Below are 15,379 nucleotides of genomic sequence, written 5' to 3' on the forward strand. Positions count from 1 at the left end.
TAAAATCCCCCAAATCCCACCACCCAGAGATAATAATTACTGCTAACATTTTGGTTATTTCTTTCCAGCCCCCATTCACTCTCTTTTTTTCTGCCATTGTTGCCACATAAACGGTTATATAAATGAATTCTTTAACAAAAAGGTGATCATAATATATACTGTTTTCCAAACTGTTCGACTTTTTGCATTTAGCAATGTATTGGGAAAGTCTTCCCATGTCATTAATATCATTTTAGTGGCTACATGCAGTGTTCCATTATGTGGATCTACCTATCATACTTAAGAAGTTGAACTTTTAAAAGTTTTTATTATCTCCCATTTCACACCGCTTTTGGATGTGGTGGGGGAACCGTTGAAGGTGATTCTGGGATGGAAGGAGAGGTAGCATTAGCCTTGCCATCAGTTTTAATGAGATGATAGCTTGTTCAGTCTGTGATAGCCTGAAAATTCCCGCCAATATTTATCTTCATTTTATTTTTATTTTGTGAACAAGGAACAAGATTCTAGAACCGTTAGTTACTATTTAGTATAAAGGGAATAAAGACTATTCCCATTAGCGTAAACAGCGTATGTTTACAGCATTGACATTTACTGGCTTTTCTTTGACACATTTAACGTCTCTGCAGTCGGGCCATTTAGCGGGCAAATAGGGGAAATACAGCCGGAAGAGTACGGATTATCTTATGACAGCATCTGCTGGAAGTGGGTAAAAAGAAGTCATCCACTTCCGCAGCGAGCAGGGTTCGAACCTGCGCGGGGAGACCCCATTGGATTTCAAGTCCAACGCCTTAACCACTCGGCCATCGCTGCCACGGAAAAGGAAAGAAGGCGGAAACACTTTAGTGTCAAAACAACCGGGCACATGCGCACCAGCCTCACGAGTGGGCGGGGCTTACAACCTCCGCGAGCTCTGCTGTGTGAGAGGTGGCTGGGGCTGACTGCCCAAATTGCGGGAATTACCCCGTGAAGAAATAATAGAAACTCCCTTAAGTAGTTTAAGTACACGCCTTTAAAGGAGGGTCTTAGAAGCCTTTCCCTGCGCTCGGAAAATCGAAAGTCGCAACCCTGCTTGGCTTCTGGTCTCTGACCTGGTTTTTGCTCTCCCGCTTCCTCATTACGTCACCGAGAGAACTGTGAAACAAAGATTCGTCTCGCTTAGTGCTCCGGGCCCGCGCGCTGGAAAGTTTCTGCGTCTCCGGCTGCGTTTGCCGTGTTGGTCGCGTCGAGCTCTCCTCTTTCTGCGGAATGAGAGGGAGGTGTGAGTGAAGGCGTGAGGAGTCGGCCGCTGCCCGTGGGCTCGCTTCTCGCAGGCTCCTGCTCATGCAGTCATCTTTCATTCTCCCCACAATGACTCCCTCGTTGCTGAGCCCTACTGGAAGAAATCGTGTCCCGAGTGTTTCCCAAGCTTTCTCAAGTGATGGGGACACTTGCAGGTGGTTTGAGAACAAAGTTCTGTGCATTAGGTCTGCATTTTACCTTTAAATGCCATTAATTTCCTCCCTTGTTAAGTGTAGCTACTGCGCTAGGTGCTTTATTTACGTTATTTCGTTAAAGTTCTCAGAACCGGGTAGGTCTGTACCATGGTCACTCACCTCAGAGAATGAGGCGGGGAACGAGGCACGAGAATTGGCGCCGGTGATACCAGGGCGCACGCGCAGCTCCGTAGCACGTGGCGCCCCGAGAGCAGCAAGTTGTGTGTTGATGGAAGATTTCCAGAAAACAGTAGGGACCTTTTACTAGTTTAAGTATTTGTAACTGTTCAGGGGAACTTCTCCATCTTTCTCATAATGTTACATTTCATATTAAGGCAGGAAGGCAAATCCTTGCCTTTTGGAAGGCCAGATGTTAAGTGACCTCACTTGATATTTGGGTGAATTGTCTTGAGACTTTTCAGTACCATTTCTCTTAACTAAATAAAGGTGCTAAGTGTCTAAATCCATTTAATTGTGGAAGGAGAGCAAAATACTTGAGAATTGTAAGAATAAGTTTTATCTAATTTGAGATTTTGCTTTTAGAAATTTTCTCTTTTTGTTTTTAATTTGGCAGAGCTACACGGGTGGTCTCCATTTCTCTATGAATCTTATATGGGAGCAATGTTATTCCTGACATTCCCAGGCATAAATTTTATCTATATGAACATTACTTGCACTTTTCCAATAGGATACTATCCAAGAAGAAGTAAAGTTTTGTCTTTTTTCTTTTTATCTCTTAGATTCTGTGTGTGCTGAGATAACCTATAATTTAATCTTACTATTTATTAGTTGTATCTTGAAGTCTTTTAGAAATTCCTACCTTCTGTGCAGTTGAATGATAATATTTAACAGAAAGTTCTCTTACTCTTCCTTAATTTCCTCTTCCTCTTTTAAGAATTTTCTTCACTTGCCTAAAAGCTTGACAGTAATGGGAATTGATTGCGGTTAAAATAGTTCAATCAGAAATTCTACTGACTTTTTTTTTTTTTTTTTTGATGAGGGGAAGGGGAGACAGCAAAGGAAAAGAATATATTACAAAGTTAATGTGTATTTGGTAAGAACAATTGTGATTAATTTTTCTTTGCGGCATTTCAAAAGTGAAATGCCTAGATTTAACATTTAATTTTCAGCTTATTTGAGTTACTGTAGGCTTTAAAAAAAAATCAAATTGCCTTTTTAAATGATTTATATTGCTGAAATGAGCCAAGAGATCAAAATTATTATAGGTTTTATTTTTAAAAAGTGTGGATTTCCAAATGAGTTCTTTTCCAACCTTAGGTCTTTAGCATTGCCATTTAATGTAGTGAGTGACAAGTAACAGAAAAAGAAGTAAAATACATATCTTCTAACCCAATTACGGCATAAATATAATATCATTCATGACAATAACATCATAAAAACTTGAGTTGCAACCATGGACATTTTACTTCGTAAAGGGCGCCTGTGATTCTGATTGCCTCCTCCTCCATGCCATCCCCAGATTCTTTTCCTTTATGTGGTAGTTTTTATTAAGCCAATCTGGGTGTGGAAGGCAAATATTTGTGGCTTTCACTCAAACTTTCTTGATGCCACTTTCACAGGCAGAATACTGAGAGGGATGGGGCATATGTTTGGGAGCAGTGTGACATTTCTTTGTTCTTTTATAGCAAATCAAAACTTATGTTGAATTATTTTGGTGGTTTTTTCCCCTGGAATTTTAATAAATCAGAATTTTAATGCTGGAAGAAACATTAAAGCTAGTCCAGTCCCTTTATTTACAGATAGGAAACTGTGGCCCATGAGTGGTTGCCCAAGGTCACATAGCTAATTAGTGGCAGATTCAAGACTATAATTTGTTATATTAGCCTAGTGTTCTTACTAGATTTTGTTGCCCTCGTGTATTCTTTGTTAGTCTCTGGCTCAGTGGCATGTAGATCTAGAAGTGCGTATATGGCAGTAGAGAGAGCCAACGGTGGGGGAGAGTTGTGAGTTGAATGTTGAAAGCCTTTGAGATGTCAGATGCTGAATATATTGTGGTGGATGATTTTTGTTCTTTTTTCCAGTATCCATCGTCCCAACGGGTAATGACACTTCAGTTGCACTTAAGGAGGACCACCCCTCCCCACTGGATGCAAACTTACTTCGCCTGTTAATCAAGGTATCCCACCCTGCTCTGGGTAAGGGGTGGGCATGTGACTTATATTGGTTTTCTGTTGTTGCATAATAAATTACCACAAACTTAGTGGCATAAAACAACATGAATTTATTATCTTACAGTTTCTGTGGTTCAGGAGTGTTGTCGTGGGTTGACTGTGTCCTCTGCTCAGGGTCTTTTACCAGTTTTCAAGGTGCTGACTGGGACTTTGGTCTCATGTAAGGCTTGGGGCCCTCTTCGAAGATCACTACTTGTTACCAGAATTCAGTTCCTGTGGTTGCAGGACTTGTTGGCTGTCAGTGGAGGACCTCTCTGAGTTCCTAGAGGCTGCCCACTGTACCTTGCCATGTGGCCCTCTCTACAGCATGGTAGTTGGCTTCTTCAAGGCAGCAGGAGAATTGCTCTCTAGTCTACTACAGTAGAGTTTTATATAATATGATGTAATTACAGCGGTGACTATTCATCATATCACAAATCCTGCTCAAGTGAGGAGGATTATATAGGCTGTGTACAGGATGGGCAGGGATCTTGGGGGCTATCTTTGAATCCTGCCCACCACACAACTCAAGCTGGGCCAGTCAGAGTCTCTCAGAATCCCTGTTCTTGCCATTACACGATTGTATTTTTATGGGCATCCTATACAATACACTCACATAGTAGCCAATGAGAGGTGATCAGAGTGTGGAAATTTAAACTTAGCTGCCTTGTATGCTTTTGTACTTCATTTGAAAGGAGTAGAGTTGGCAACAACTGCAGAGTTTGAGAGGCTTAGCCACCATTGACAATTCTTGATTTTAATTCTATATTGACTGGAGAATAACTCTAGCTGTACATTTGTTTTTTTTTTATTTATTTTATTTTTTTTAGCTGTACATTTGTGACAACATATATAAAGGGCTTAGTTCAGGTTAGACAAAAAAAATTACTAAGTTATTGGCAACAAAACCCTCATGAAGATTTAGTTGTTAAATTACAGGCATCATGAAAAGTGATGGAAATGATTATCATGGAATTACCACATTGCAAATGACTGTACTTTTGAAGTCTAAGCAATTAGTTGTGGATTGCTTTTTGGTCATTATATTGCTTATACATACATGTTTTAAGAAGACTGGAGATATATCCTAGTCAGGACTAGAGCAGCTTATTTATAAGATTTTCCTACCTAATCAGTCCTCTAATGCCATGACCAATTAAGAAATACAATCAAGATTGATGGAATCCTCTTTCCTTAAAGGATATGATGCCAGTGTGATATTCAGCCTTGAGTTCTCCAGGGTAGTATCCACTGATTTTGGAACAGCAGAGATCCGGACCTACCAAAGACATCTTAATATACTGCCCAGTTAAATATCAAAAGGGCAGAATAAATTTATTAAGGATGAGATCTTATACCTGCTTATTTATAAGAACTGAATTGATGCCTTATAAAACTGTCTGGACTGGCTCTATCTATAGAATTGATGGTACTGGGGTTTCCAGGTGGTTTATTTATAAAGACAACTGAAATTATAAACAGAGATCATAAAAATAGTTTTAAGAATTATATCAAAATACAGGTATGATCATTGGATTATGGTTAAAATTGACTGGGAAACAACTAGACTCACAGACCAGTTTTCTTATAACTTTAAGGAATTATAACTATAACACTGTCCTGCTTCTTTATAAAAGAATACTGTCTGTTATTAATTCTGATTTCTCTTTGGGGCTATTAAATTATATAGGAAAATCAAGTGTGGACCTTAGGGAGTTCATCTATGCTCATGCATTGAATATACAGACATGTCTCCTAAAGCCAAGTTTTGGGATTTTTTGTTAAATAGCAATACATAACTAACGAATTCAGTCCCCCCACCCCATAACTAGATTCCTTTGCTCTCCCTTCCATGTTTCTATCAAATGTTTCCTGTTCACCCAGCATGTGGGAGAGTACTCATGATTCATGAATATGCCTAGTACAGTGCTTAATTTTTTAGTAGGTACTTGATACTTGATAGTTCTCTTTTTATTATGAAAACAATATAATAATGTTAATAAAAAGTTTGAAAAAATAGAAAAAACTCAACCTGACCCACCTAAGCCTTTTTTTTTTTTTGTATTTCTACTTTGTCTTTCTCCTTATACTTACATATGTTTTTGCATAGTTTTAATTGTGTGTGTGATGGTTTTTCTGCTTTTGTTTTATAGAGGTAGATTCATGTAACATAAAATTGACCATTTTAACCATTAAAGTGTACACTGCAGGGGCTTCCAGTACATTCATGATGTGCAACCATCACCATTATCTACTACAGAACATTTTCATCATTCTAGAAGGAAACCCTGTACCCATTAAGCACTCATTCCCCACTTCTCCACTCTCTCCATTCTTTGGCAATCACTAATCTGTTTTCTGCCTCTATAGGTTTGCCTACTCTGTACATTGCATATAAATGGAATCATATGATGTGTGGATTTTTGTGTCCAAGTTTTCACTTAGCATGATGTTTTCAAGGTTCATATGTGGTTATACAATGTATCACTACTTCATTTCTTTATTTTTGTGTGTTTGTTTTGACAATAATTTACTGTGTTGCCTTTAAAAATTGTGATAAAATATGCATAACATAAAATATGCCATTTTAACTATTTTTTTTTAAATAAGCTTTTTTTGTGTGTGTACATGGCACTACAGTTACTCTTTTATTTATTTATTTATTTATTTATGGCTGTGTTGGGTCTTCATTTCTGTGCGAGGGCTTTCTCTAGCCGTGGCAAGTGGGGGCCGCTCTTCATCGCGGTGCGCGGGCCTCTCATTATCGCGGCCTCTCTTGTTGCGGAGCACAGGCTCCAGATGCGCAGGCTCAGTAATTGTAGCTCACGGGCCCAGTTGCTACGCGGCATGTGGGATCTTCCCAGATCAGGGCTCGAACCCATGTCCCCTGCATTGGCAGGCATATTCTCAACCACTGCGCCACCAGGGAAGCCCCATTTTAACTATTTTTAAGTGTACAATTGAGGGGCATTGAGTACAATTACAGTGTTGTACAACCGTCACCACTATCCATTTCCAGAACTTTTTCATCATTCCAAGTGGAAATTCTGTACCTATTAAATATCCTTCCCTCCCTCCAGCCCCTGGTAACCTCTGTTCTCCTTTCTGTCTCTATAGGTATCTCGTATAAGTAGACTCATACCATATTTATCCTTTTGTGTCTGGCTTATTTCACTTAACATAATATTTCCAAGGTTTATCCGTCTTGCAGCATGTATCATAATTTCCTTTCTTTTTTGGCGGAATAATATTCCATTGTATGTGTATAGCACCACATTTTGTTTATCCATTTGTCTAATGATGGATACTTGGGTTGTTTCTATCTTTTGCTTATTGTGAATAACCGTGCTGTCAACATTGGTGTACAAGTATCACTTCATTTCTTTTTAAGGTTGAATAATATTCCATTGAATAGGTATACTGCATTTTGTTTATCTACTCACCATTGGGTTGTTTCTACTTTTTGGCTATAATTATGAATAATGCTGCTATGAACATTCATGTACAAGAATTTGAACATCTGTTTTCAGTTCTCATGGGTAGATACCTGGGATTGGAATTGTGGGGTCATAGGGTTCTTTTATGTTTAACTCTTTGAGGAACTGCCAAACTGTTTTCCAGTGGCTGCATCATTTTACACTCCCATCAGCAATGTATGAGGGTTCCAATTTTTCTACATTCTAACCAACACTTATTTTCCATTTTTAAAAACTATAGCATCTTAGTAGGTATGAAGTGGTATCTCACTGTAGGTTAGATTTGTGTTTCCCTAATGACTAATGATGTTGAGCTATTTCCATGTGCTTATTGGCCATTAGTATATCTCCTTTGAAGAAATGTCTATGTAAGTTCTTTTTCCTATTTTTAAAAATCAAAAAATAAATTGATATATAGCATTGTGTAGGTTTAAGGTATACAATGTATTGATTTGATACATTTATATATTGCAATATGATTACCATCATAGCATTAACTAACACCTCTATCACATCACATAATTATTATTTCATTTTTTATGGTGAGAAAAATTAAGATCTAGTCTCTTTGAAATCTGTAATACAGTGTGTTTCCTATAGTCACTATGTTGTGCATCAGATCTCCAGGACTTATTTATCTACTAGTTGCAAGTTTGTTCCCTTAAATAACATCTCCCCAATTTCCCTACCCCCAGCCCTTGGTAACCACCATTCTAGTCTCTATTTTCACGAATACAGCTTTAAAAATATTCCACATATTAGTGATATCATACAGTATTTGTCTTTCTCTGTCTGAGAAAGACATTACTTAACATTATGCCCTCAAGGGCCATCTATGTTGTCACAAATTCCTTTGCCCATTTTTGAACTAGATTTTTGTGGGGTTCCTTTTTTTGGTGTTAAAAATATATCATATTCTCTGTTCGTGTCACCGTGGTTATTGTTTTAATGGTTGCATGATAGTCCGAGTAGATGTATTATATTTCATTTTCTTATTCTTTTGTCTCTTAATCTTCCTAAGTCAACATCAGTTCCAGACTGTAGATTCTTTTTTTTTTTTATAACATCTTTATTGGAGTATAATTGCTTTACAATGGTGTGTTAGTTTCTGCTTTATAACAAAGTGAATCAGTTATACATATACATATGTTCCTGTAGATTCTTATTTTATCGTGTTTCTATTTTGCACATACACTCTTTCCCAAATTTGAGATATGTTAATGCACCATTTTTCAGAGGGCCCTCTGCAGGACACCTGCACCAGGATTACCCAGGTGAATGTGTGCATGTATGTATCTGTGTGTGCGTGGGGGGGGCATGTTGAAAATTCACATTTTCAGGCCTTGTTCTAGGCCTTTCATATTAGAATGTGTGGGGACATGGCTCGTCTTTATTTTTTTATTTTTTTAATTTTTTAAATTTTAACTTAAATTTTAAATTTTTTGGGGGGGACGTTGCTTGTCTTTCAAAACAGTGATACATATTACTTGGAGAAATACTGCGTACTTTTAATAAAGCTACTTTTTTCCATTTACCCTACCTTAAAGATATTTCCATGTTGATATGGTTAGCCAGCTACATCATCACTTTAATGTCCATATCGTAGGACATTTAGATTATTTGTAGTTATTCATGGTTACAAGCTATGTTGCTTGCTTCCTTGTACACATGCATCTTTAAATACTAGGCTGGTTATTTCTTTGGGAAAAATCCCTAGATATGTAATTTCTGGTCAAAAGTATGTATTTTAAAAAAGGTATTGGTACTTGTTGTCAAATTGCCCTTCAGAGATGTTTTCCCAATTTGTTTTCCCACCGAAAGTGTCTTAGTATCTGTTTCTCTGCACTCTTGACTTTCTTATGCCCACACTCTTAACATTCTGCTAAATTTTGATAATAAACAATGAAAAGTATCTTCTTGTTGTTTTGACTAATTAACTGTTATGTGAATTGTCCTTTTTGCAATAGGTAAAATCCTTCATATTATTTTCTTCTGCTAGATTATTCACTTTTTCAGGATCAGATATGTTTTTGAGTCTTATATTTCTTTGTATGTGTCCTTACTGGAGGCTTGTCCTAGGTAAGCACTCAATAAATTTTTATCTGTTTGATTTGAATTCCCAGCAACAGCAGATTCTTCAACTCTCGCTTCCAGATTCAGAATACGTTATATGATTGTTGATCTTTCAGTCCCATCTGCACACTGATTCTGACCATAGTTGTGGTCCATCTTCACACAGTTCTTAGGTTAATATTTTTTAAAAAAAGACAAATAATTTGAATTAATTAAAATGTAGCATTAATACCTGAACAAAGGTTAAAGGAAGTTTAATTGATTGGCCAGAAAAAGAGAAAGGGAAAGAGTTATTTAATAAGATCTCAAGTCTATAAGTGGGTATTACATAAATGATAGAAGGAACTGAAACTGCTCCTGGAAGAGTTTAGGCTGGACATAATAAAAACAATCCCAGTGTGGTTGTTATGAGACAAAATAAATTCCCTGGTGGAGGGTAAGTGTTTTCTGAAAATCTGTCTCCTTCTTAATGGTCCAGGTGCAGCCTTTTCACGGAAAGGGAAACTTTTAGTTTGAAGGATAGGGACTGTGGCTTCTGCTTTTGTTTTTTAATCTCTTAAGGCCAGTGTCAAATTTAGGTTCTGGCCATGAGGGAGCTCCCAGAATGTTCACTTATAAGTGTGACTAAAACATCAATGGCAAGTAATGGGATGGAGAAGGTGGCGTTTTCCTTAATGGCTCTCAGGAAGAAAAGTAAATATGGTAGGAAGGAGTAAAACACTTGGAGTGATGGGAAGGGCTAATCATGGGGTATTTCTGGGCAACATGTTCCAGTAATGAAAGATGTTGCTGAGATTGGTTCAAGATGGTGGAGTAGAATGAGGTGCTCTCACTCCCTCTTGTGAGAGCACCGGAATCACAACTAACTGCTGAACAATCATCGACTGGAAGACACTGGAACTCACCAGAAAAGATACCCCACATCCAAAGACAAAGGAGAAGCCACAATGAGATGGTAAGAGTGGCACAATCACAATAAAATCAAATCCCATAACTGCTGGGTGGGTGACTCACAGACTGGAGAAGACTTATACCACAGAAGTCCACCCACTGGAGTGAAGGTTCTGAGCCCCACGTCAGGCTTCCCAACCTGGGGGTCCGGCAACGGGAGGAGGAATTCCTAGAGAATCAGACTTTGAAGGCTAGCGGGATTTGATTGCAGGCCTTTGACAGGACTGGGGGAAAGAGAGACTCCACTTTTGGCACACACAAAGTAGTGTGCGCATTGGGACCCAGGGGAAGAAGCAGTGACCCCACAGGAGACTGAACCAGACCTACCTGCTAGTGTTGGAGGGTCTCCTGAAGAGGCAGGGGGTGGCTGTGTCTCGCCATGAGGACAAAGACACTGGCAGCAGAAGTTCTGGGAGGTACTCCTTGGTGTGAGCCCTCCCAGAGACCGCTATTAGCCCCACCAAAGAACCCTGGTAGGCTCCAGTATTGGGTCACCTCAGGCCAAACAAGCAACAGGGAGGGAACCCAGTCCCACCCATCAGAGGAGAAGTGGATTAAAGTTTTACTGAGTTCTGCCCACCAGAGCAACAGCCAGCTCTACCAACCACCAGTCCCTTCCATCAGGAAACTTGCACAAGCCTCTTAGATAGCCTCATTCACCAGAGGGCAGAAGCAAGAAGAACTACAGTCCTGCAGCCTGTGGAACAAAAACCACATTCACAGAAAGATAGACAAGATGAAAAGGCAGAGGGCTATGTACCAGATGAAGGAACAAGATAAAACTCCAGAAAAACAACTAAATGAAGTGGAAATAGGCAAGCTTCCAGAAAAAGAATTCAGAATAATGACAGTGAAGATGATCCAGGACCACAGAAAATAAATGGAGGCAAAGATCGAGAAATGTTTAACAAAGACCTAGAAGAATTAGAGAACAAACAAACAGAGAAGAACAGTACAATAACTGAAATGAAAACTACACTAGAAGGAATCAATAGCAGAATAACTGAGGCAGAAGAACAGATAAGTGACCTGGAAGACAGAATGGTGGAATTCACTGCCATGGAACAGAATAAAGAAACAAGAATGAAAAGAAATGAAGACAGCCTATGAGACCTCTGGGACAACATTAAATGCAACAACATTCACATTATAGGGGTCCCAGAAGGAGAAGAGAGAGAGAAAGGACCCGAGAAAATCTTTGAAGAGATTATAGTCGAAAACTTCCCTAACATGGGAAAGGAAATAGCCACCCAAGTCCAGGAGGCGCAGAGAGTCCCATACAGGATAAACCCAAGGAGAAACATGCTGAGACACATAGTAATCAAATTGGCAAAAATTAAAGACAAAGAAAAATTACTGAAAGCAGCAAGAGAAAAATGACAAATAACATACAAGGGAACTCCCATAAGGTTAACAGCTGATTTCTCAGCAGAAGCTCTACAAGCCAGAAGGGAGTGGCATGACATATTTAAAGTGATGAAAGGGAAGAAGCTACAACCAAGATTACTCCACCCGGCAAGGACCTCATTCAGATTCGATGGAGAAATCAAAAGCTTTACAGACAAGCAAAAGCTAAGAGAATTCAGCACCACCAAACCAGCTCTACAACAAATGTTAAAGGAACTTCTCTAAGTGGGAAACACGAGAAGAAAAGGACCTACAAAAACAAACCCAAAACAATTAAGAAAATGGTCATAGGAACATACATATCGATAATTACCTTAAACGTGAATGGATTAAATGCTCCAACCAAAAGACACAGGCTTGCTGAATGGATACAGAAACAAGACCCATATATATGCTGTCTACAAGAGACCCACTTCAGACCTAGGGGCATATACAGACTGGAAGTGAGGGGTGGAAAAAGATATTCCATGTAAATGGAAATCAAAAGAAAACTGGAGTAGCAATTCTCATATCAGATAAAATAGACTTTAAAATAAAGAATGTTACAAGAGACAAGGAAGGACACTACATAATGATCAAGGGATCAATCCAAGAAGAAGATATAACAATTATAAATATATATGCACCCAACATAGGAGCACCTCAATATATAAGGCAACTGCTAACAGCTATAAAAGAGGAAATCAACAGTAACACAATACTAGTGGGGGACATTAACACCTCGCACCAATGGACAGTTCATCCAAACAGAAAATTAATGAGGAAACACAAGCTTTAAATGACACAATAGACCAGATAGATTTAATTGATATTTATAGGACATTCCATCCAAAAACAGCAGGTTACACTTTCTTCTCAAGTGTGCACGGAACATTCTCCAGGATAGATCACATCTTGGGGCAGAAATGAAGCCTCAGTAAATTTAAGAAAATTGAAATCATATCAGTCATCTTTTCTGACCACAATGCTATGAGATTAGAAATGAATTACAGGGAAAAAAAGGTAAAAAACACAAAGACGTGGAGGCTAAACAATACATTACTAAATAACCAAGAGATCACTGAAGAAGTCAAAGAGGAAATCAGAAAATACCTAGAGACAAATGACAATGAAAACACGATGATCCAAAACCTATGGGATGCAGCAAAAGCAGTTCTGAGAGGGAAGTTTATAGCAATACAAGCCTACCTCAAGAAACAAGAAAAATCTCAAATAAACAATCTAACCTTACACCTAAAGGAACTAGAGAAAGAAGAACAAACAAAGCCCAAAGTTAGCCGAAGGAAAGAAATCATAAAGATCAGAGCAGAAACAAATGAAATAGAAACAGAGGAAACAATAGCAAAGATCCATAAAACTAAAAGCTGGTTATTTGAGAAGATAAACAAAAGTGATAAACCGTTAGCCAGATTCATCAAGAAAAAGAGGGAGAGGACTCAAAGCAATAAAATTAGAAATGAAAAAGGGGAAGTTACAACAGACACCACAGAAATACAAAGCATCCTAAGAGACTACTACAAGCAACTCTATGCCAATAAAATGGACAACCTGGAAGAAATGGACACATTCTTAGAAAGGTATAAACTTCCAAGACTGAACCAGGAAGAAACAGAAAATATGAACAGACCAATCACAAGGAATGAAATTGAAACTGTGATTAAAAATCTTCCAACAAACAAAAGTCCAGGACCAGATGGCTTCACAGGTGAATTGTATCAAATATTTAGAGAAGAGCTAACACCCATCCTTCTGAAACTCTTCCAAAAAATTATGGAGGAAGGAACACTCCCAAACTCATTCTATGAGGCCACCTTCACCCTGATACCAAAACCAGATAAAGATAGTACAAAAAAAGAAAATTACAGACCAATATCACTGATGAATATAGGTGCAAAAATCCTCAACAAAATACTAGCATACAGAATCCAACAACACGTTAAAAAGATCATACACCATGATCAAGTGGGATTTATCCCAGGGATGCAAGGATTCTTCAATATACGCAAATCAGTCAATGTGATACACCATATTAACAAACTGAAGAATAAAAACCATATGATCATCTCAATAGATGCAGAAAAAGCTTTTGACAAAATTCAACACCCATTTATGGTAAAAACTCTCCAGAAAGTAGGCATAGAGGGAAGTTACCTCAACATAATAAAGGCCATATATGACAAACCCACAGCGAACATCATTCTCAATGGTGGAAAACAAACCATTTCCTCTAAGATCTGGAACAAGACAAGGATGTCCACTCTCACCACTGTTATTCAACATAGTTTTGGAAGTCCTAGCCATGGCGATCAGAGAAGAAATAGAAATAAAAGGAATCCAAGTTGGAAAAGGAGAAGTAAAACTGTCACTGGTTGAAGATGACATGATACTATACATAGAGAATCCTAAAAATGCCACCAGAAAACTACTAGAGCTAATCAATGAATTTGGTAAAGTTGCAGGATACAAAATTAATGCACAGAAATCTCTTGCATTCCTATGCACTAATGATGAAAAATCTGAAAGAGAAATTAAGGAAACACTTTCATTTACCATTGCAACAAAAAGAATAAAATACCTAGGAATAAACCTACCTAGGGAGACATAAGACCTGTGTGCAGAAAAGTATTAGACACTGATGACAGAAGTTAAAGATGATACAAATAGATGGAGAGATATACCATGTTCTTGGATTAGAAGAATCAATATTGTGAAAATGACTATACTACCCAAAGCAATCTACAGATTCAATGCAATCCCTATCAAATTACCAGTGGCATTTTTTACAGAAGTAGAACAAAAAAATCTTAAAATTTGTATGGAGACACAACAGACCCCGAATAGCCAAAGCAGTCTTGAGGGAAAAAAAACGGATCTGGAGAAATCAGACTCTCTGATTTCAGACTATACTACAAAGCTACAGTAATCAAGACAATATGGCACTGGCACAGAAACAGAAATATAGATCAATGGAACAAGATAGAAAGCCCAGAGATAAACACACGTACCTATGGTCAACTAATCTATGACAAAGGAGGCAGGGATATACAATGGAGAAAAGACAGTCTCTTCAATAAATGGTGCTGGGAATACTGGACAGCCACATGTAAAAGAATGAAATTAGAACACTCCCTAACACCATACACAAAAATAAACTCAAAATGGATTAGAGACCTAAAAGTAAGACTGGACACTATAAAACTCTTAGAGGAAAACATAGGAAGAACACTTTTTGACATAAATCACAGCAAGATTTTTTTGATCCACCTCCTAGAGTAATGGAAATAAAAACAAAAATAAACAAACGGGACCTAATGAAACTTAAAAGCTTTTGCAAAGCAAAGGAAACTACAAACAAGATGAAAAGACAGCCCTCAGAATGGGAGAAAATATTTGCAAACGAATCAACGGACAAAGGATTAATCTCCAAAATATATAAACAGCTCATGCAGCTCAATATTAAAAAAACAGACAACCCAATCCAAAAATGAGCAGAAGACCTAAATAGACATTTCTCCAAAGAAGACATACAGATGGCCAAGAAGCACATGAAAAGCTGCTCAACATCACTAATTATTAGAGAAATGCAAATCAAAACTACAATGAGGAATCACCTCACACCAGTTAGAATGGGCATCATTAGAAAATCTACAAACAACAAATGCTGGAGAAGGTTTGGAGAAAAGCGAACCCTCTTGCACTGTTGGTGGGAATGTAAATTGATACAGCCACTATGGAGAACAGTATGGAGGTTCCTTAAAGAACTAAAGATAGAATTACCATATGACCCAGCAATCCCACTACTGGGCATATACCCAGAGAAAACCATAAT

The 15,379-nt window shown here is 38.1% G+C and overlaps 1 protein-coding gene and 1 non-coding gene across 2 annotated transcripts in view; one reads left to right on the forward strand and one right to left on the reverse strand.

The window, feature by feature from the left end:
* Positions 1 to 728: 728 nt before the first annotated feature.
* On the reverse strand, positions 729 to 810 carry TRNAS-UGA. The gene has a single exon. It is a non-coding gene; the product is annotated as a tRNA-Ser (tRNA).
* A 458-nt stretch (positions 811 to 1,268) lies between these two features.
* Positions 1,269 to 15,379, forward strand: part of CTNNA3 (catenin alpha 3) — a 1,729,751-nt gene continuing 1,715,640 nt past the window's right edge. The window contains 2 exon segments of the mRNA XM_036828186.1: positions 1,269 to 1,463; positions 3,515 to 3,609. Coding sequence (XP_036684081.1) covers positions 1,418 to 1,463; positions 3,515 to 3,609 — 141 coding nt within the window. The 5' untranslated portion in view covers positions 1,269 to 1,417.

This window comes from Balaenoptera musculus, chromosome 16 (assembly GCF_009873245.2).
Source record: "Balaenoptera musculus isolate JJ_BM4_2016_0621 chromosome 16, mBalMus1.pri.v3, whole genome shotgun sequence".
NCBI lineage: Eukaryota > Metazoa > Chordata > Mammalia > Artiodactyla > Balaenopteridae > Balaenoptera > Balaenoptera musculus.